Source organism: Poeciliopsis prolifica, unplaced genomic scaffold (genome assembly GCF_027474105.1).
Source record: "Poeciliopsis prolifica strain line A6 unplaced genomic scaffold, Auburn_PproV2 SCAFFOLD144, whole genome shotgun sequence".
In the NCBI taxonomy this organism is placed as follows: domain Eukaryota; kingdom Metazoa; phylum Chordata; class Actinopteri; order Cyprinodontiformes; family Poeciliidae; genus Poeciliopsis; species Poeciliopsis prolifica.
The window spans coordinates 283,416-304,757 of record NW_026562519.1 but is presented as its reverse complement, the minus strand read 5'-3'; the positions used below and the strand labels follow the sequence as shown (position 1 = coordinate 304,757).

The 21,342-nt window shown below is 41.2% G+C and overlaps 1 protein-coding gene across 1 annotated transcript; it reads left to right on the top strand.

The window, feature by feature from the left end:
• Positions 1-1,072: 1,072 nt before the first annotated feature.
• fam151a (family with sequence similarity 151 member A) lies at positions 1,073-20,817 on the top strand. The gene is made up of 13 exons (XM_055025355.1): positions 1,073-1,182; positions 1,329-1,498; positions 8,703-8,843; positions 8,972-9,121; positions 9,198-9,360; positions 10,962-11,019; positions 12,014-12,103; positions 12,876-12,952; positions 13,101-13,237; positions 18,330-18,500; positions 19,288-19,394; positions 19,779-19,958; positions 20,183-20,817. The coding sequence occupies exons 2-13, from the start codon at positions 1,330-1,332 to the stop codon at positions 20,480-20,482; spliced, it is 1,743 nt and encodes a 580-aa protein (XP_054881330.1). The 5' UTR covers positions 1,073-1,182; position 1,329; the 3' UTR covers positions 20,483-20,817.
• The last annotated feature ends 525 nt before the right edge of the window (positions 20,818-21,342 follow it).

Sequence of the window (21,342 nt, the reverse complement as noted above, 5' to 3'; positions counted from 1 at the left end):
TTCCAAACTGAACTGACTTATACTGGGCTGCACAGTGGCACAGTTAGTAGTACTGTTGCCTTGCAGCAAGAAGGTCCTGGGTTCGATTCCTGACCCAGGGTCTTTCTGCACGGAGTTTGCATGTTCTCCCTGTGTGTGTCCCTCCGGGTTCTCCGGCTTCCTCCCACAGTCCAAAAACATGACTGTCAGGTTAATTGGCCTTCTCAAATTCTCCCTAGGTGTGAGTGTGTGTGTGCATGATTGGTTGTCCTGTCTGTCTCTGTGTTGCCCTGCGACAGACTGGTGACCTGTCCAGGGTGTACCCCGCCTCTCGCCCGGAAGGCAGCTGGAGATAGGTACCAGCAACTCCCGACCCCGTTAGGCAGAAGGGTGACCGGAAAATGAATGAATGAATGAATGAATGAATGAATGAATGAATGAATGAATGAATGAATGAACTGACTTATACTGTCATTGAAGCCAAAAGCATGTTGGCTTCAATGACAGTATTTTGGACGTTCACAGACAGGTGCTTTAAAAACTCTTAAGAGTAGAATATTCACATGCTGGCCCACTCTAGATAAAGTGCATGTTAAGGTGGAGCCAATGTAATAGGGCTAAAGGCTAGAAATAAAACACATTTTTTCTATCAAAATTTGAGTAGTATACAACAATTACACAAACAAGCAGATGTTATCTGCCCAAATGTCAACATTGACTGATAAAAGTCACTATGCTTATCAAGGATGAATTAAAATTGTATACTTAGTAAAATATTTTCATCTCAAAACAGCAACTATCCAAATGTGAAGACAATGTCTTCAGGCTCAGACGGTGAGTCTGAGCCTGAAGTCTATATGATGCACTCTGCTGAGGAAATGTATCAATTTCAAATTAGTTGTTTTCTCAATCCTGTTTTGTGCCTCTGTTATTTGAAATAACTGTACACCTCATGTTTTACAGTACAGACAACGTGACTGCATATCACAACAACACAGCTGTAGAAATTGCCCATGGACCTTGTCTGCTTAATAACTGTGGACTCTGCTATTTAGATAAGATGCATATAAATAGGAGACATTCGTAAGCTCTCTCAAACACTGCATGTCAGAATCTTTTTCATCAAGTTAATGAAAAGCTTCAAGAAAACAAAGTAGGAGACTAGAGAGAAACCAGAACAAAGAAGACTAGCAGTCAAAGCAGGTTGGTGTTAGACATGATGTGCTAACGTTATTTTATGTCACATATGTTATCTAAGAAGGTGCAGCCGCAGGAGACTTTAGGGCTTCATTTTTAAGCATGAATTGAAAGCAGACCATTCAGGTATTTCATATTTTGTTTCCCTCCAGGATGAGGCCTGATCATAAGGATGGAGGCCAAAATCAAAAGCAAGAACAAGACTTTTATCTGGGCTGTCTAACCAAGAAACAGTTGATAATGTTATCAACTGCTGTTGGACTTCTTATCCTGGGCATCATTATTGTCCCTGCTGTGATTCTCACCAGACCAGGAACCAAAGGTACAAACTCTGTTATTCTGTTCACTTTTTGTTCTTATAAATTAAAATCCAGCTATGTCCTGAGATGACAGTAAATTTCACATACAAAATATATGAATTCAGTGTGGTTATGGTTATCACTAAATTGAAAGAGTTTTATTGATAAAATGCCTGCAAGTAGGTATCCAATGTGTTAAGTTAAAGGTAAAGCACAACCACTTCTAGAATAGATGGTTCTATCAGTTTCATCTCCTGCTACTGGATTAGTTATGTACTTAATGTAATATTGTCAGAACCTATCTAAAAACGTTGCAATTTTTGCTGTTGTAAAGTGATAAAACTGGAGTTAAAACCAATTACTGCTCAGATTTTTCTTGAACCTATAAATATGAACAATAACCATTTCTGTCATCAGAGACGCACTTTGAGGTCACATCTTTAGTTTACTTCTTTTATGTTTAAATAGGAAGCCCTGTTATTTCATAGTATTTACAAAATGGACAAACAAGTTGGCAGCCTTCTGATAATGACTAATAATCCAACAATGGTTATTGTGACGGAGGAGCCGTCACGATCGGAGAGTCCCTGTTAGCAAAATGCACAATTCTAAACTTACCTGTTTCTTTTCCTTTTAGTTTGGATTGAGGCGATTCATCGTGTGTGCACACGCGGTGTTTTCGTTTGACGTTCATTCTAATCGGTTATTTTCAGGTAGATGTTTTTCCGGTTTTCTTTGGGGAATTTGTTTCCAGCTTGGAGCGCACCGGGAGCCAATTATGTGATGTGTAGTCATCACAATGTGCTGGTTGTTTTTGTTCTTTGTTTGGGTGTATTTTGATTATAAATTTATTTATTTTTTCTTCCTTATTGTTATTGTTATTTCAAGGATTTGAGTTAGAAATAATTGTTTAGTTTTTGTTTTGTTTAGTTTTGTTTTGTTTGATGGGACTTCCTCTGGGCGGAGCCTGTAGCTATAAAAGCAGGGCTCTGTTTCATAGAGGGCAGTCGGCACCTAGGCGTGAGAAGTGTCACATTGGAGGTGATGAGCTGCGACTTGAAGGTACTGCTGTGCTGTGTTGATTTTTAAATCATCTTGGACATTTTTGTAAATATTATGCATTTGCCACTGTTGATTCACTGCACTGATAAAAAAATAAATCTCACTAAAGTAATCCCTGGCCTTGGCCCGTCATTTTTTTTGTGGTGGCCCAAGTCATAAAAGAACCCCGTCACATATGGTGTCAGAAGTGGGATTATGACAAGCCGGGGAAGAGGGTCTCGTTTGGTGAAGCAAAGATCTGGTCTTCTATCACAATTAAAGATGGAAGAGCAGATGGCTGACAAAGCATTGGAGAGCATGCCGACGTCGGATGGATCAGATGAGGAAGGTGAAACAAAGCCTGGCCCCAGTGGATCAAGTGCGTTTGGCAGTGAGTTTTTCACTTTGATGAAGGACTTTATGGCAGGTCAGCAAAAGCGAGAGAAAGGGCTGCTCAAGGAACTGCAAAATCTTAGGATGTCTTTGCAGCAACCACAGCAAGTACCACGCCCTCACCTTCAGCCAGGAGCTGGTGCAGAGCAAAGTGATGACGATGATGATGGTGGTGGTGACGATGGTGATCCAAGCCGGCAACCCCAGCCAATAAGTTACACCACTGATCCAAAAATTCCTCCTTATCAATTAGGAGAAGACCTGGAAAACTATCTGCTGCGGTTTGAGCGCATTGCTAAGACCTGGAGGTGGCCAGAAAGTGAATGGGCGTGCCGACTCATTCCACTCCTTTCTGGGAAGGCGCTGGAGGCCTATGCTGCCATGGATGAGGAATGTGCTCACTGCTACAAGGACTTGAAGACTGCTTTGTTAGCAAAGTTTGACATCTCACCAGAGACTTACAGACAGAAGTTCAGAGCAACAAGTACACCTGCTGGTGAAACTCCTACTGAAACTTACCACCGTCTTAGAGGTCTCTACCGACGATGGATCCGTCCAGACCAGTGTTCCAAAGAGGACATCGGGGAGCTCATCATCCAGGAACAGCTGCTGAGCGTTCTGCCCCCGGATGTAAGGACCTGGGTGAAGGAACATGAACCTAAGGATGGTCTGACTGCTGCAAAGTTGGCTCTTCAGTACATGAATGCACGGCGAGGAGGAGGAGCACGTTGTTCCAATCCAGTACCACGTCCTGTTCAACCGGCTGGACATCAACGGTATGCCAGAGATCCAAGCCAGGAGGTTAAAGGTACCATCAGTCCTCTGAATCCACCGCCTAATGGTAAGACATTAATTTGCTATTATTGCCAGCAGCCGGGCCACAAGGCTTCGGTGTGTCCAATAAAGAAGACAAAGTTTACTGGTTCCTGCTATGCTCCTAGAGCTGAAAATCAGACTGGAGTCAAAAACTTTGAAACTAGAACTCAGAAAACTGTGATTGTGAATGGACTGCAGGTGACTGCATTAATAGACAGTGGTAGTTCCACATCACTCATAAAAGAGAGTCTTGTATCTGTTGGATGTGTGAACTATGAAAAGAAGACTGAGATTTTGTGTGTGCATGGAGATTGTCATGTGTATCCAAGAGCAGAAGTGACTGTCATTGTTGATGATCAACCATATTTGCTAACTGTTGGTGTGGTGAAAAACCTACCTTTTGATGTCATTTTGGGTACAGATTTACCTGTGATGTTTCACCTTTTGGGAGAGGTACAAACTGAGGGGGACAAAGTTAGCAATGCGTCCTGTCCTGTGATTACTCGTTCTCAGGCCAAAGAACAAGTTGAATCCTTACCTAATTTTGATGATAGTTTGTTTGAGGTTCCAAAATTGTCTAGAAAATCCAGAAAGCAAAAAAAATTTGAGAAAAAGCTACTGCTGGGTGGAAATGTGTCACAAGATTTAACAGTGGATGACATGTGGAAGATACCTGAAAATATTGCTACTTTACAGAAACAGGATGTGTCTTTACAACCTTTATTTGACAGAGTGGAGGAAAAAAACTAATGCTAAGTGGAGAGGAAGAGAAACGTTTGTGTTAAAAGATGGCGTGTTGTATGCTTGTAATGAAAAACAACGGTTGGTAGTTCCAACTAGTTGTAGGGCACTTGTCATGCATTTGGCACACACCATTCCATGGGCAGGGCACTTGGGGCATCAAAACATTTATGCGTGTCAGCTCACGTTTTTACTGGCCGTCAATGTATAATGACATTAATGCATTATGTGCTTCTTGTCCTACATGCCAGAAGACTCGTCCTGCTCGGAAATCAGATCGGGCGCTCCTCCAGCCACTACCTGTCATCTCTACTCCTTTTCGTAAGGTTGCAATGGACATTGTTGGACCCCTAGTGAAGAGTGGGCGTGGTCATCAGTACATCTTGGTAGTATGTGACTATGCCACCAGATTTCCAGAAGCTTTTCCACTGCACACAATTACTGCTCCTACAGTAGTTAGAGCTCTGGTCCAACTATTTTCAAGAGTTGGAGTCCCAGATCAGATTTTGACCGACCAGGGAACTAATTTCACCTCTAATCTGCTAAAACTCTTTCATAAACAGCTTGGGATCTCAGCCATCAGGACAACGCCTTACCATCCACAGACTGATGGACTGGTTGAAAGATTCAACCAGACGCTAAAGAGGATGCTGCAGAAGTTTGTGAATGACACTGGCAGAGATTGGGACCGCTGGTTACCATTCCTTCTCTTTGCCTATCGTGAGGTGCCACAGGCATCAACCGGGTTCTCCCCATTTGAACTCCTGTATGGGTGGGATGTTCAAGGACCTCTAGACCTGCTGAGGAAAGGCTGGGATGCATCAGAAACCTCATCTAGTGCCAAAGGTGTGGTCCAGTACGTGCTGCAGATGAGAGGTCGGCTTGCTGAGTACCAGGAAGAAGCTGAGAAGAACCTGTTGCAGGCCCAGCACAAGCAAAAGAGGTGGTATGACCAGCAGGCACGGCAAAGGGTCTTCAGTCCTGGACAGAAGGTGTTGCTTCTCCTGCCCTCATCCACCAGCAAACTTTTGGCAAAGTGGCAAGGACCCTATACTATCAGCCGACAGCTAGGACCCACCACCTATGAAGTCTACCATCCTGAGAAAAAGAAAGCTACACAGGCTTACCATGTGAACTTGCTAAAGGAGTGGAAAGAACCATCATGTCCAGCTCCAGAAACATCATGCCTGTTGAGACAAGTGGAGGAGGAAGAAGAGGTTCCTGGTATTGAAGTGAAGGCTGGACAGTCAACCCCCAACCTCAGTCACTTGACCTCACACCAAGCCTCACAACTTCAGCAGATCTTTCAGAAACTGTCTCCTCTCTTTTCTTCCAATCCAGGCCGGACCACCTTGATTGAGCATGCAATTCGACTGAAAGAGAAGCAGCCAATTCGTCAACGCCCATATAGAGTTCCACAGCAGTTGGTGGGACAGCTGCGAGATGAAGTCGAGGCCATGCTAACATCAGGTATTATTGAACCTTCAAACTCTGAATGGTGCAGTCCAGTGGTCATTGTGTGGAAGAAAGATGGCTCACTGCGGATTTGCATTGACTTCAGAAAGCTTAATGCAGTTTCAGAGTTTGATGCCTATCCCATGCCCAGGGTGGATGAGCTGCTGGAAAGGATTGGAAAAGCAAAATTCATTACCACACTTGACCTGTGTAAAGGGTACTGGCAGGTTCCCTTGGAGCCTTCAAGCAGACAGTATACAGCATTTCGCACCCCTTCTGGTCTGTTTCAGTTTACTGTTATGCCATTCGGCCTGCATGGTGCTCCATTCACCTTCCAGCGGCTAATGGACAAAGTACTGCGAGGAAGTGAAGACTACAGTGCTGCTTACCTCGATGATGTAATCATTTACAGCAATAGCTGGGAGGAGCATGCTGCACATCTCGCAAGAGTGTTGGAAAAGATTGCAGAAGCAGGACTGACACTTAACATATCAAAGTGTGTTTGGGCACAACAGGAGACCAAATACCTGGGTTACCAGCTAGGGAGAGGAGAGGTGCGACCACAGATGGACAAAGTGGAAGCAATCCAAAAATGCCCTCGTCCTCGAACCAAGAAGGAAGTGCGGTCATTCCTGGGACTAGCTGGTTGGTATCGAAGGTTTGTGCCTCATTTTGCTACACTTGCTTCTCCACTCACCAGTTTGACAGCGAAAGATCAGAAGAATCCTGTTGTGTGGACCAAGGAGTGTGAAACTTCTTTTAACACTCTGAAAGCTCATCTATGTTCATCTCCTGTCCTTCGAAGTCCTGATTTTAGTAGGAAATTCCTGGTCCAGGTAGATGCATCCAAAGTTGGCCTCGGAGCTGTCCTGGCTCAAGGAGATCCTGGAGAGGAGCAACGCATACTCTACCTGAGCCGTAAGCTACTACCTCGAGAGGTGAGGTATTCTGTAGTGGAAAAAGAAGGCCTGGCAATTAAGTGGGCTCTGGAAAGTCTCAATATTATCTGCTGGGCAGAGAATTTGATTTGGAGACAGACCATCGGGCCCTGACCTGGATCAACACCATGAAAGACAGTAACCATCGTCTGACTAGGTGGTATTTGCCCTTGCAACCTTACAAATTTAACATCTGTCATAGGAGTGGCAGACTTAATAAAGTGGCAGACTTTCTTTCTAGGTTGCCGAATTTCGCCAACCTTGGAGAGGAGAGGGGTGGGTGTGACGGAGGAGCCGTCACGATCGGAGAGTCCCTGTTAGCAAACATGCACAATTCAAACTTACCTGTTTCTTTTCCTTTTAGTTTGGATTGAGGCGATTCATCGTGTGTGCACACACGGTGTTTTCGTTTGACGTTCATTCTAATCGGTTATTTTCAGGTACATGTTTTTCCGGTTTTCTTTGGGGGAATTTGTTTCCAGCTTGGAGCGCACCGGGAGCCAATTATGTGACGTGTAGTCATCAGAATGTGCTGGTTGTTTTTGTTCTTTGTTTGGGTGTATTTTGATTATAAATTTATTTATTTTTTCTTCCTTATTGTTATTGTTATTTCAAGGATTTGAGTTAGAAATAATTGTTTAGTTTTTGTTTTGTTTAGTTTTGTTTAGTTTGATGGGACTTCCTCTGGGCGGAGCCTGTAGCTATAAAAGCAGGGCTCTGTTTCATAGAGGGCAGTCTGCACCTAGGCTGAGAAGTGTCACATTGGAGGTGATGAGCTGCGACTTGAAGGTACTGCTGTGCTGTGTTGATTTTTAAATCATCTTGGACATTTTTGTAAATATTATGCATTTGCCACTGTTGATTCACTGCACTGATAAAAAAATAAATCTCACTAAAGTAATCCCTGGCCTTGGCCCGTCATTTTTTTTGTGGTGGCCCAAGTCATAAAAGAACCCCGTCACAGTTATTAAAATAACTTCAAGCCAAGAAGTCATTGTGCTGTTTGGTGACATGGTGCGTAATACACTGAACATGGAGGACAGGACGTGAAGGAGAGCGTTGTCCTGGGAGATTAAAATAAGAATGATAGAGCAGCATGTTTAATGGTTAAGTCTATGAGATCATCTCCAAGCAGCTCAGTGCCCCTGTGACTACAGATGCACTGATTTTTCAGAAATGTAAGGTCCACAGGACTGCAGTCAATCTTCCTGGCCACGGCTGCAGTGATGACAAATAAAAGAGAAAGATTATGTGACTGGTATGCAAAGAGTCAAGAAGAACCGGCAGAAATTGAAGGTGAACTCCAAGGTCAAGGTACATCAGTGGCAGACCACACCATCTGGCATCAGTTGAGCCAAAGTGGGCCTCATGGAAGACAACCAAGAAAGAAATTTGAAAGAGGCAGTATTACGTGTTTTCCAGGCACATGGATTCAGACCAGATCTTATGTATTTGTGTGTTTCTGGTGCTCCAATGAATTTAATTTTTGCTTTAAAAAATAAGGTCTGATGGGACAGTGGAAAAACCTATTGTGCTAAAAGGAGTTGGCCTATCAGCGTAGTTATTCAAACCTACGATGGCATTTCAGTGTAAATTTTGGCCTTTGAGGACTGCAGTTTGGAACTGATTTCTATAGAAAAGGAATAGCCTCAAAAATAAACTAGTATTCATCATAAATTTACACACCTTTTGAAGTTTTGTTTATTAGTCTGACTGCTAAGATGATTGGTGCGGTCATTTGGCTTTTTAATCATTCATTTTAAGTCATTGAAATCAAATCTGTAATTTTGTAGATTCATTTGACAGATCTCATGGCTTGTATTTGACTCTTTGTTTGACCCAGTTCCAGTTCCACTGTTTCCAACTGGTGGAGACATGCTGGACTTCCTGGTTCAGTCAGGTGAAATCAGTGAACAAGATGGTCTCTTGGCAACCTGGTTCCACCGAGCCAACAGCAAGGAGCAAATGAACATGGCTCTGGCATGTAAGAGCACATAGATGCAGTCATAGCAGTATTTTGTCCTTGGTTTATATTCTGAACAATTGTAACAAAATACTCATCACAAAGTATGATTCTTAGAAAATACAGCTGTTTTTTTCCCTTCCTTCAAGCTGATGCAATGATCCTAGAGGCAGACGTTACTCTGGAGGGTTATGGAACTCCCAATCAGAAACTAGTACCGATCATGGCTCACCCTCCTGATGTCCATAGTGACAACACCCTGGACCAGTGGCTGGATGCTGTATTGGACTCTCGAAAAGGTGCAGATCACACCAAAGAAACAGTATTTGTGTGGCAGATATGATTGAAGTTTTATTGGTTTGCATCAACTTTCAGGCATAAAACTTGACTTCAAGGCTCTGGACTCTGTGGGTGTCTCTCTGGACCTGCTCAAGCAAAAGAACAGCAGCAGAGGAATAAACAGGCCTGTGTGGCTCAATGCAGACATCCTTCTAGGTCCCAATGTACCAAACTTTGTGTCTCCAGTCAATGGAACCAGGTCAGAATTCTTACAGTTTAAAAGTGAAATTATTTTAGTTACTTTTATTTTAAGTTTAAGTTTATTTGATAGCGACAGACACACATCTACATAGACAAACTGAACAGTAGTCCCATATTTGCATCTTAGTGCAATAGCAACAGCTAATTCGCAGCACTTGTCCCTAGATGGGCTTTTAAAAAGTACCTCTAAAAAATTTAAGTGATAATTATTTAAAGTAGCACAACATAATGTTGACAACATCTACAAACAAACAGTGAATCATAAAACATTAAACATGGATACAGTTCTGTTTTTGACATAACCAGATTTTTGTTTGTTTTTTGAATGTACTGAAATTGGATATGGACTTTAAATCAAGAGGAAGTGAGTTCCAACTGCAGATCCTCCCCCAGACAGAGCATTTTGAGCAAAAGTGGCTCTTCAAAAGGGAACCTTACAATTTCCCTCTAAAGCTGCTCTAGTAGATCTGCTGTTGCCCTGCAGTCTCTGTATGCAATCGCTTAATGGATGCATATCCATTTAAATACTGAAAAATCAATTTTAAAAGATTATTATTATTATTATGAAAGTCCAAAATGCCAAATTTAGTCATAATGTGACAATAGAATCTGAATGGCTTTTAATATAAAACCTTTAAATCCGATTATAGAGACTTGCTAATGGTTTGAGTTTGAGTAAACAATGGTGTCATCAGCATACATTTGCAGATTAACTTCAGGACAAATTTCAGGAAGACTGTTAACATATAGACTAAAAAGGACTGGACCTAGGATAGTTCCTTGTGGAATCCCTGATACTATTTTGCAGAAGACTTATTTACTATTAATAATGACAACACATTGTTCACAATCTTTCAAATATGATTGAAAGCAAAACAATCATATTTGTCTTGGTCTAGGATCGTTCTCATTCTGATCATTCTGAGAAATTAAAAGATGAAAGCCTTGAGATCAGTAAATTGTGATTCACCATATCAAACGCCTTTTTCAAGTCAAGGAAAACGGCACCAGTGATTTGTTCCCTATCAAGTGATTGTTTTACCGTTTCAAGCAGCAGACTTATAGCAATTTCTGTGGAATGATTACGTCAGAAGCCAAACTGAAGAGGATGCAGAAGATTGTTACCTTCTAATTACAATAATAATTGTTCTAGAATAATTTTCTCCAGCACCTTTGACAAGACCGGAACAAGACTTATTGTCAGGAAGTCATGTGGCCTTCCTGATTTAAAAAAAGGTTTCACCAAAGCTTTTTTCCATGCATTGGGAAACTGCCCTGTTCTGATGAAAATATTAACTATGGATTTAATGGAGTTCTTGTATTTTTTAAAAACATAGTGTCTAAATCACACATGTGCTTCAGAATTCCTTAAGCTATTGATATCTTTTTGAACGTCGGAGTAATGAATTTCCTTCATCTCAAACAAATCAGAAAACTGGTTGGTTTCATAACGTGTCTATCTACTGGACCTGGTAGAAACTTTGATGCCAAGTCTTTAATGATTATTTTCTCTCTTTAGTTAAACCTTGTTGCTAGCTAAGCAAGATCAGTTATGAAGCAAAGCTGTTAGTGAATTGCTGTTTTACATCACTTTCCCAGATTTCTTCAGTTGATTCAGAAGACATTGCCAGATGTGACTTTGTCTCCTGGATGGAAGGTGTGTATGTTCATGACCTAACAAGAACATCACACATCACTTTGATGTTCTTGTTTTATGTTTTCAGCCATTATAACTCCTGTGAGTGGAGTGAGTGTTGCAATGACTTCTACAGTTCTGCAGTCAATATCTTGGTTCCTTCCTAGTCCCTAGGATATTTTTCTTTAAATCACTCTTCATAAATGTATCCAGTTTGTGTTGGTGGTGGCAGACAATCACAACAGAATTATGATTCAATAACTTGTAGAACAGGAGTCTCAAACTCCAAACCTAACACAAACTTGTTAGTCTACATTTTGCCTCTTGAGATGCAGAAGTGAAGACTCTTGTCAAGGATCTCCTGTCTTCTGGGTCATGCAAAGGTCACGGAATAGAGGCTGTCTGTGTTCTCACAAACTGAGCTCATGCCAGATGTGACTTGGAAAGTAAGCATCTTAAAACATGCATGTAAATTGAATCTTCAAAGCTTTGGCCAAGACCCAGAAATGTAACAAGACCCAATCTGCCATGAGATTGCCATGTGGATATTGTGCTGTTGATGATTCAGTGGAATTATTTTACTGTTACTTATGATTTTATCAGTTTCCAGAGTTCAATGTTGAATCAATAAATAGGTTAGAGCCAGGCCCTGTGTTGTTATAAGCCCAAGTCATCAGCCTCTCCACCATGCTTAACAGGTAGTATGATGTGCTGATATGGTGTTTTAGTTTTTTGCCAAACTTATCAGTATGTAAACTATCTAAGAACAGATGTCTCTGCTTTAGATTCATTTTCACTAAAGAACATTGTTCTGGAATATTTTTGTTGTGTTGTATTTTTAGTAGAGTGTATTTCCATAAAATGTCACTAATTAGAAAGGAAAGCTGATGCAAAACTGTTGTCAGGGCTTTAATGGCTGAGGTTCAGCTTTGAATCCTTTGTCTGTGTAATAGATCATTTTTATAAGGAATGATTGCGTCCTCATTTACAGTTAACATCACTATATTTCTGACAGGTTCTCTATATTCCTCATATTACTATGGAAACGTATTCTAGAGACATGGTGGAACACATGTATCATCTGATCAAAGATGTCCCTCAGAAGGTGAGAGGAAATAAACATCTGTGGGTAAAACTGGGTGTAGAGTTCTGTCATAGGTCAGCACAGCTGAAACAGCAGATGAATGTTAGTTTAATTTGCTGCTTTAACCTATACACAATTCCTTCAAAATCAGAAGGAATTAAATCTGACTTTATCTCATCAGTTTATTGCGTTAGGTCAATAGCTGAGACATCAGCACCCCTCCCTAGCCCACTAGGGTATGAAACGGTATGTATGTATGTATGTATGTATGTATGGATGGATGGATGGATGGATGGATGGATGGATGGATGGATGGATGGATGGATGGAGGATGGATGGATGGATGGAGGGAGGGAGGGAGGGAGGGAGGAGAGAGAGGAGAGAGAGAGAGAGAGAGAGAGAGAGAGAGAGAGAGAGAGAGAGAGAGAGAGAGAGAGAGAGAGAGAGAGAGAGAGAGAGAGAGAGAGAGAGAGAGAGAGAGAGAGAGAGAGAGAGAGAGAGAGAGAGAGAGAGAGAGAGAGAGAGAGAGAGAGAGAGAGAGAGAGATTAGGTCAACATAACAATGGTAGCCACCTTTGTTTGTGTTAATCTGGTCTGCCCCATCAAAGAGTAACATATGTGAATTTCTCCCCTGAAATGACATTCACCATTTATGCTATTCAAATGTATTTAAATAAACATTTATTTTTCAAATTTCCTAAAAAATGTATAGCACAGTTTTATTTTTTAGCAATTACTGAAGGACTGTAACAGTAACTTTCTGGTCATTCAGCTGAACATTGATTCTCTGTAGGTGACATTCCCAGTTCATGCTCTGCTGGTCCACAGAGGATGGCAGCACATCAGCTGGCTCCTCAGCCAGTCACCAAGGTACCAAACAGCACCATCCTTACAAGGATCACAGCGTATCAGTCACACAGACATGTGTGGACAGACCTGAAGCTTGATTCAGCAACTAAATTCAGCGGATCTTAAAGTTGGTCATTCTGATAAGTTTAAGCTGTGCATGTTTTTTTAGGTTCAGCTTGACTCTGTGGCAGGGTTCAGATCATCCAACCGTCAGTGACCTGCTGTTTGTCCGGGACAACACCCAACCTGCACAAGTCTACTACGATATCTATGAACCTACGCTGACTGCGTTTAAAGAGGCCGCAAGTAAAGAATCATGCTCATTGTTCAGGCAGTACTTGTGATGTAGATGGAATAATCCCATAACAGAAAACTTCACAAATTAATTTGTTTACATATGGAAAATAAATGTTTTTGTCTGAGCATTATTTTCACAAATTCAGAGAATGACAACCTCAAAGCTGCTGCGCACTTGCGCACCGCTCGCACATTCTCAGCGCACAATAAAATCTATGAAGCTCATAAAATAAAATCCAACGTAAACTATGCATTGAGCTCAGATATCAATTGTAACTTTGGACCAATGATATAAACCAAACCAGGTGTCCAGCCAATGATACGATACGGTCCACTTATGCCCGTGAGAGCTGTGGCACCCACGGGCATGCAGATTTGCTAGGTAGAAAAAGCTTGATGGAGTTAATAGACTCAGGCAGTGAGACATCCACTCATCAAGTTAAAAAAGAATGGGCGTCTTTAAGATGGAATGGCTGTCAGAGCTTGTGCAAATCTCGAAGAACAAGTAGTGAAACTGGGTGACATTGTTTCGGTTTCGAGTGAGAAAGGTTTACTCTGCAAAACATGCAGCGAAGCCAATGTAGCAAGCGTGTTTTCAAAGGGAAAAATGTGGATAGGATGGAAGTTGGACTACCTCAGGAGAAAAGTAATTTGAATGCTATTGGAATTCTACAAAGAATAAAGACAAATCCATGATCACATGGCAAAGTAGGAGAGAATACTGGAAAGCTGGCGAAGCAAAAACTATGCTTTTGAATTTGTAAACTCAATCAATGAGATCATGGAGAATGAGTCTATGTGCAATGTCAAAAATGCACCCAGGTATACCCTCTTAGTAGATGACAGCACAGACATAACAGTACACAACATGCTAGTCCAGTGGTTCTTTACCCTTTTTGAGGTACCGAACCCACCAGTTTCATATGCACATTCACTGAATCCTTCTTTAGTGGTAAATAAAATGTTTGTTTGTTTTTTTTTTTAAATTCCAGACATTGGTATTTTCCTTTTTTTATTGGTGCACAAAATAATCTGTGCATGAACATCACCTGTCTCAAAGAACAAAACCAACACAGTGCATGAACTCACAACAAATTATGGTACTACTTTATTCTGGCCCTCAAAATATTTTGGCCCCATAAAATAATTTCAGCCCCCCAAAATATTTTTTTTCTTTACTTTTTCTCTCACCAGCCGGCTGAGATTTACCTCATGACACAAAGACATAAAAATTGCAAATGAAACCCTATTGACTCATTTTCTATACGAATATCCATCAGTTATATCAGAAATGATAAAGTGATGGAAAACCTAATGCAGTTTCTTCCTCAGTGAGATTCAGACACTGGAAGCAGGTTGCTGGTTTCTCAGTCAGAAGCTGGTTACAAACCTGAGGCCATCAGGTATCAGTCAGTTATGGTAGATCTGAAATTTGGTTTGATGACGTCAATATGAGAAACTACAGATTGATAGGAGGAACCAAAGAGCTCTGCAGAGGTAAAGGCAAATATTCTAAATCTGGGATATAATTAATTTAATTTCACATAATCATTGTGGTGGAAGCCATTTGTTTAAAACTTTATCAAATATATTTGTCCTATCTGATGTTTGGTGTGATATTTACTGCAAATGAACGAGGTAATTAGTCCAAGTTTGTCATTTATTGAACATTTAGAAACTACAGTGGCTGTAATGAACCACAGCGAAGGTAAACAAAGGTAAAACAACCCGAACAGATGATCAACTCAAAACCTCCAACCGTTGCCACAGCACACCCGTTGCTGTTGCAACGGGTGTGCTTAACCCCGTGCCCCGCAAGCCGTGCAAAGATTACATCAAAAACATTCAGTCCGTTACAATATCAGTTTTATGTCTCGATTATTACGTATATACTTCGAAGACCTCTTCAATCCCACCAACATGCCTTCCATTGAGGAAGCTGAGCCTGGGGACTCTAGGTCAGGCTCTCCGATCTCTGGGGACGAGGTCGCCAAGGTAATTCAAAAGCTCCTCGGTGGCAGGGCCCCAGGGGTGGATGAGATTTGGCCGGAGTTCCTTAAGGCTCTGGATGTTTTAGGGTTATGTTGGCTGATGCGACTCTGCAAATTAGCATGGACATCAGGGGCAGTTCTCCTGGATTGGCAGAGTGGGGTGGTGGTCCCCCTGTTCAAAAAGGGGAACCGGAGGATGCGGTCCAATTATAGAGGGCTCACACTCTTAAGCCTCCCTGGCAAGCTCTATTCAGGGGTCCTGGAGAGGATGGTCCATCGGATAGTCGAACCTCAGATTCAGAAAGTTTCGTCCTGGTCGTGGAACACTGTACCAGCTCTACACCCTCAGCAGGGTCCTGGAGGGTGCATGAGAATTCACCCAACCGGTCCACATGTGCTTTGTGGACTTGGTGAAGGCATTCGACCGTGTCCCTTGGGGAGCCTTATGGGAGGTTTTCCGGGAGTTTGGGGAACACCTTGGGATTCCCTTGGAAGAGCTGGAACAAGTGGCTGGGGAGAGGGAAGTCTGGGCCTCCCTTCTTAGGCTGCTACCCCCATGATCCGACCCCAGATAAGCAGAAGACAATGGATGGATGAATGTGCTAGTCATGTATATTAAATGCAAGGAGGAAAATGATGTGAATAAAAGAGTGTGTTTGGTGGCATCATCCAGCTGACAGGATGCACTGCTGAGGATATTGTGGAGGCAATAACTCAATTTTATTTCAAATATGAACTGGACATGCAGAGAATGGTGATACTAACCTCTGATGGTGCTTCAGTAATGCTAGGAAAATGCAATGGAGTTGCAGATTGTTAAAGCGCCAAATACCATACCTAATTGACACAACATTGTGTGGCCCATAGAAAGCACTTGGACATTGATGATGCCTGGAAAGATGTGCCTTTGATGAGAGATGTAGAAACTCTTTTTAGAACTGTGTATTTCACTTTCTCTGGGTTAACTGTGAAGAGGAAAAAAACGAGGATCTAGCAAGGACTCTTGATGAAGATACTCTTTCGTTCAGGCCTCTGAACAAAGTGTGATGGGTTCGCAGCATCAAGCTGTGAATGCTGTTTTGAGGAATGACACTGTGCTTGAACAATGTTGCAAAAGAGAATTCACTGATAACAAAGATCCAGTGGCAAAGTACTGCTGCAAAAAGCTGAGTGATTCCAAGTTCAAAGATACTCTCACTACTCAGGGAGATGCTTTAGCAGAGATGGCACAACTCTTACCTTTCCATTCAAAGACACAACCTGACTGTGCTGGAAGGACTCTGCTTTGCAAGAGCAAAGATTGTTAGAGCAGAAATACTTTTTAAGGAGTTGTTTTTGTAGGAAAAGACTGCTGACGCCAGAAGGTCAATCTGACCTGGGAAAAGCACAAAAGTTGGAACAAAACTCGGGTTGGGAAGTAAACTGTTTAGATAAATAAGAACAACAATTGTGATTAATTGACTTGTTTTGCAGTTCTGGTGTGGAGCAGATGTTCAGATCAAGAGGTCATTAGTATTTCGGGGAAACTCCAACACACACTCAATCAATGGGCAGGCAGAATCTTGACGCAAAACCAACATAGATATTTGGATTGGTCAAAACTTCTCTCAAACCCTTGACCCTTGACGTCATTGGAAGCTATAAAAATGTCTGTAGAACGGTGGAGATTTTTTGGAGATTTTCTAGAGATTTTTGGTGATTTGTACTTTGAGATTTGAGAAACAATGTTTTGCATGATGCATCTGTGGTAGATGTGTAAATAAATCTCCTGACCCGTCATGGCTGGCAGTAAGAACTCATCTCTGTGGTTTGTTATGTTTATCCATATATTTGAGAGTTTTGCGCCTCACAATTCTCCAATGAGATTGAGAAGTTACATTCCCAATACTTGAAGGCGAAGAACGTACAGTGGAGTAACCACGTCAAAGAGGCAATGGAGACTTCATCAGGTGATGGCAGAAATACTGGTGAGATTACTCTGTTTATTAGTAAGCTCTATGATCACATGGATGCTTGTTTTCCAGAGGATGAATTTGACATGGAAGCACTGAGCTCAGACATCAGTTTTTACTATGGATCAACAGGCATTTCTATTTACACTGGCAAAGAAATATGACGCAATTCTCCCCCACCCACAATCTATGGAGGCCATTAACAGTCTATATGTTGAATTCAAGTACATTATGAAGCAAAAATGTAAACATTCTCAGATATGGTGGCTGCAGTACTTAAATGTGAGGCGGTAAAGGAGATCTGACAGCTTGCGGATATTTGTGCTACATTTCAAGCATCCAGTGTTGATTGTGAAAGAGGATTTAGTTTAAAACAGCATCCAGAAATCGTCTTGAAGTGAACCATAGTGAACTTGATGTACATAAAGTGAAAGCAAGAAACAGGCGGAGCCATCAACCTGGTCAAAGTGTGCAACCATTGGAGAAGTGAGAAAGACAGACGTGAAAAAATTGTGTAATTAAATATTTTACAGACAGAGTTACAAGAATGTATACAGTATCACAATGTGAATGTTTTAATGTGAACAAAAAGTTATGTCTGAAAGGTGTACTGTCTCATTTCTCGCCATGGCCAGAGTAGGACTCTTACATACTATAACATACTATGCGTCTCATGAACAGGAATGTCTTTGCTTTTTAATTTTAAATCACTTATATAAAAAGCCAACACATGGAAGTTGCTGCTGTAATATGATTCTTTTGAAAAGCCATGCAACTTTAAATGATCCCAGATTTATAAAAGGTGTAATACTGGTGTGTGGCCTCAGTGTGCTCAGGCAGCTTGTGTGTATATTCAGACACATAAAAAATTAGAGAAAACATTAGTGACAACTAAAAATACAGGGAGTAAATGATGAAGCATAACTTTGACTTGGAATTCTTAAAAATCTTCTTTTAAAACAAAAATATGCCAAGAAATTATGACTGGGTTTGGAAATGCTAATGTGCCTACTGCACTGACATATCGTTTTGTACATTGTGTTACCATGGAAAAGTTGTAGTTGTTTACATCACATACCAGCTAGATATGAAAAAAGGCTTGAGGAAAACTGGTGTCTTCACTGAAGTGTTTTTGAAATATGTTGAATGTGTCTCCAGGAAACCACAGTGGCGTTCGCAGGTTTTATCCTGGAGGAAATCTGATGGATTTTCTTCATCCAGTTCACAACTGGAATAGTGACTTCTTCACTGATGTCACCCAGCACAGCAGTCTGGGAGTGCGCTGGTTTTCAGTCGCTGATGAGGCCTTCCTGCTGGCACGGCTCTCAGGTAAAGGTGAAATAACACTTCCAATAATTTGTTGGAATGCTCCAATTTATTTTTTTCCAGGCAGCAGTGTGTCACAATCGTTCTCTTACCCTAATGCTACACTTCTATCAGATCTTGAAAAAAAAAATTAATGCTATAGGACAATAAGACAATAATTTTTTATCTGGCTTTACCCAGTATAGTATGGAATTTTTTTTTTCTTTGAAGTCTTTTATTACTTTTTTTTTTTTTACATTTTTTACTTAACCAGGGACTGTCACTCCAGGGACAGTCCCTGGAGTGTCTGTCCCTGTCACTCCAGGGACAGTCTGTCCATTATTGTATTTTATGTATTTTAGCTGTTGTAAACCTTGTCCTTAATTGATTTCTGGTTCAGCTCACATGTGAATCCAAGTCTTGGGCTGGAGGCATTTCTAGCTCCATCCTGGTTCAGATCTGTTAGTCAGACTCATGCAGGAAGGAAACCTTGTCTCAGTCCAGTCACTCCTGAAATACTGCTGACCCTGGCATGAACTTACTTGACCTTAATGTAAAACTTCAGTGACTGTACACTCACTATGAATGCTTTTCATAATTCCAATATGTAGAAAATTATACAACTCTTACAAATTTCTCCTCATCCAGTTAGCAAAAACACCCTGCTCACTCAAAGCTGGACTGAAATTTGTTCACAATCTGCACATCACAGCAAAGTCCTGTCAGAAATACTGACCGAGTTCTGAAGAAGGAGAGTACTAATGCACTGAACACTGACTCTCATTTCTCGACTGCGTCTGCGTGTCTCCAGATGAGGATGGTGGGATGCTGGTTCTTCATGTAATTTCTGACAGAAATCAACCTGGAGTTCCTGTGCTGGGAGACTCTGGGACCAGCTCTGAGCCCTTCACACTTCAGGTAAATAAGTGGAGATGAACCAATCGTTTAATTCCACATCACTGCAGTAGACCTCAGCCAGGAAGTTCATTTGGGTTTGTCTTGTCCAAATCATCTTTTTACAATTAAAAGGTGATATCTTTTGTCAATGAAGTTGATGATATAAGTGGAACAGAGTTCTGAGATATTCTTTTTTACTATCTTTTTTATGTCTCTCACATGAAAATCCAATTTAGGCATAAAATGTTTTACGTGTATATGCCAATAGTTGCCAAGAGTTTTCAGCTATGATTTTGTAAACCAACTACTGTATTTTGTACCTTTCAACACAAAGTTTAGGGAGCAATGAAAATATGCGGTGTACACAAGAGGACCTTTTTACGTGTGTGCATTGTGTGTTTGAAGCGGGTCTTTGAACTGCTTGGGCAGAGGACTGATGCACCCTGGGGGGTTTATCTTCGGGTTCATGGTCATCAGCTTCTGGAAGCTTCCCTCAAACTGCTGCAGGCCGCCTACTGTGCCGAGGAACTCTACAGGCCCATCTGGATCAGCATGGAGAGTTCCCAAAGCAGCTACAGCACAAATGTGTGTATCATTATTTAAGTCATTACATAAAATGTGACTTTTTGAAATATTTGAACAAGTCATAAAAATGCTTACAAATAATAACCTTTGAAAGGTAATTTGGAAAAAAAAATTGATTATCAGGTTAAGAGTCAAATGCATACAACTAGTTCCTACTGGTCTTCAGTCCATGCTTACTCAGCTGAAGTAAGCAGCATGAACTGTGTGTCATCTGTGTATTTCAGGATTTTGTGTCCACAGTGGAGGAGTTGTTTCCGTATGTCACTGTGGTCCTAACTGAGCAGAACTGGCCTCCTCTGATCCCAGCAACACTGACAGGCCTGTCCCAAAGGCTGGCTGTACACCTAACCTCAGCATCACTGCTCAAAGAACCACAGGAACCTCCCTCCCTGAAGGAGAGGAACCAGTGTGACTTTCTAGTGGAGATGGACATGGAGGACACTGGAGAAACTTTTAGAATTATGAAGAAGCTCATGGCCCAACAGGGAGGAAAATCAAATTTCTACATGATGACTGGCAAATAAAAGAAACTATTTGACACAAACATGAGGTTGGACTTCCTCATCTAGCTTGTTGATGGAGATTATCTTTACTGTCAGTGAGGAGCTTTTGGCTTTATTTCTTTTCTCAAACCATCACACCTTGATTTTAATAAAGTTAAGTGAATAAAGCCTGGTTAGTTCTCAAAGTATGTATTCTGTTTGCATTATGTATCATGAAGGAAAACAATGCTAAGGTTAAAAATGAAGGTCCTCATACTGTTGAAACTTTATATTTACAGTTACAGTCTTTCAATGAGACTTTATTTGATTGACCAACTCAAAATGGCATAATGAAAAGAAAATAAAGCTCTGAATAAACAGTGTTCACGAGTATTTGATCTTCAATGATAAGAAAGCCACAAGAGGATGTGCAAGTGTCCTCTTGTGGACACTTACACAAGACTAAGTGTCATTATAGATGCAAAATTATTGCATGAATATTTTTTTTCTTACACATGCAAAATGTATAAGAAAAGAACACACTGCACATCATCTTGAACACAGCAGTGCCAGGGATGGTGGTGGCAGCTCAATGCTTTTTGTCTGCAGACGTGGAAAACAGTCAAAGCCAAATACAAGGTGGAAGTTCACCTTCCTGCAATGCGATGCAATGTTTCTCATTTCCAGTCCTCACCCTTACAAAAAATCCCATGAAAACCACACATGTGGTTCACCCAACTTTTCACATGTGAAAGATGTGAATCACATGTATGTGTGATTTTGGAAGTTTTCTACCACGTGTGTGGTACACATTGATACATAAGATATGTGAAACCCATGTGGATCACATGGTCTACACATTTGCAACACATGCATTAGGTGTGAAATCCATCCATCCATTT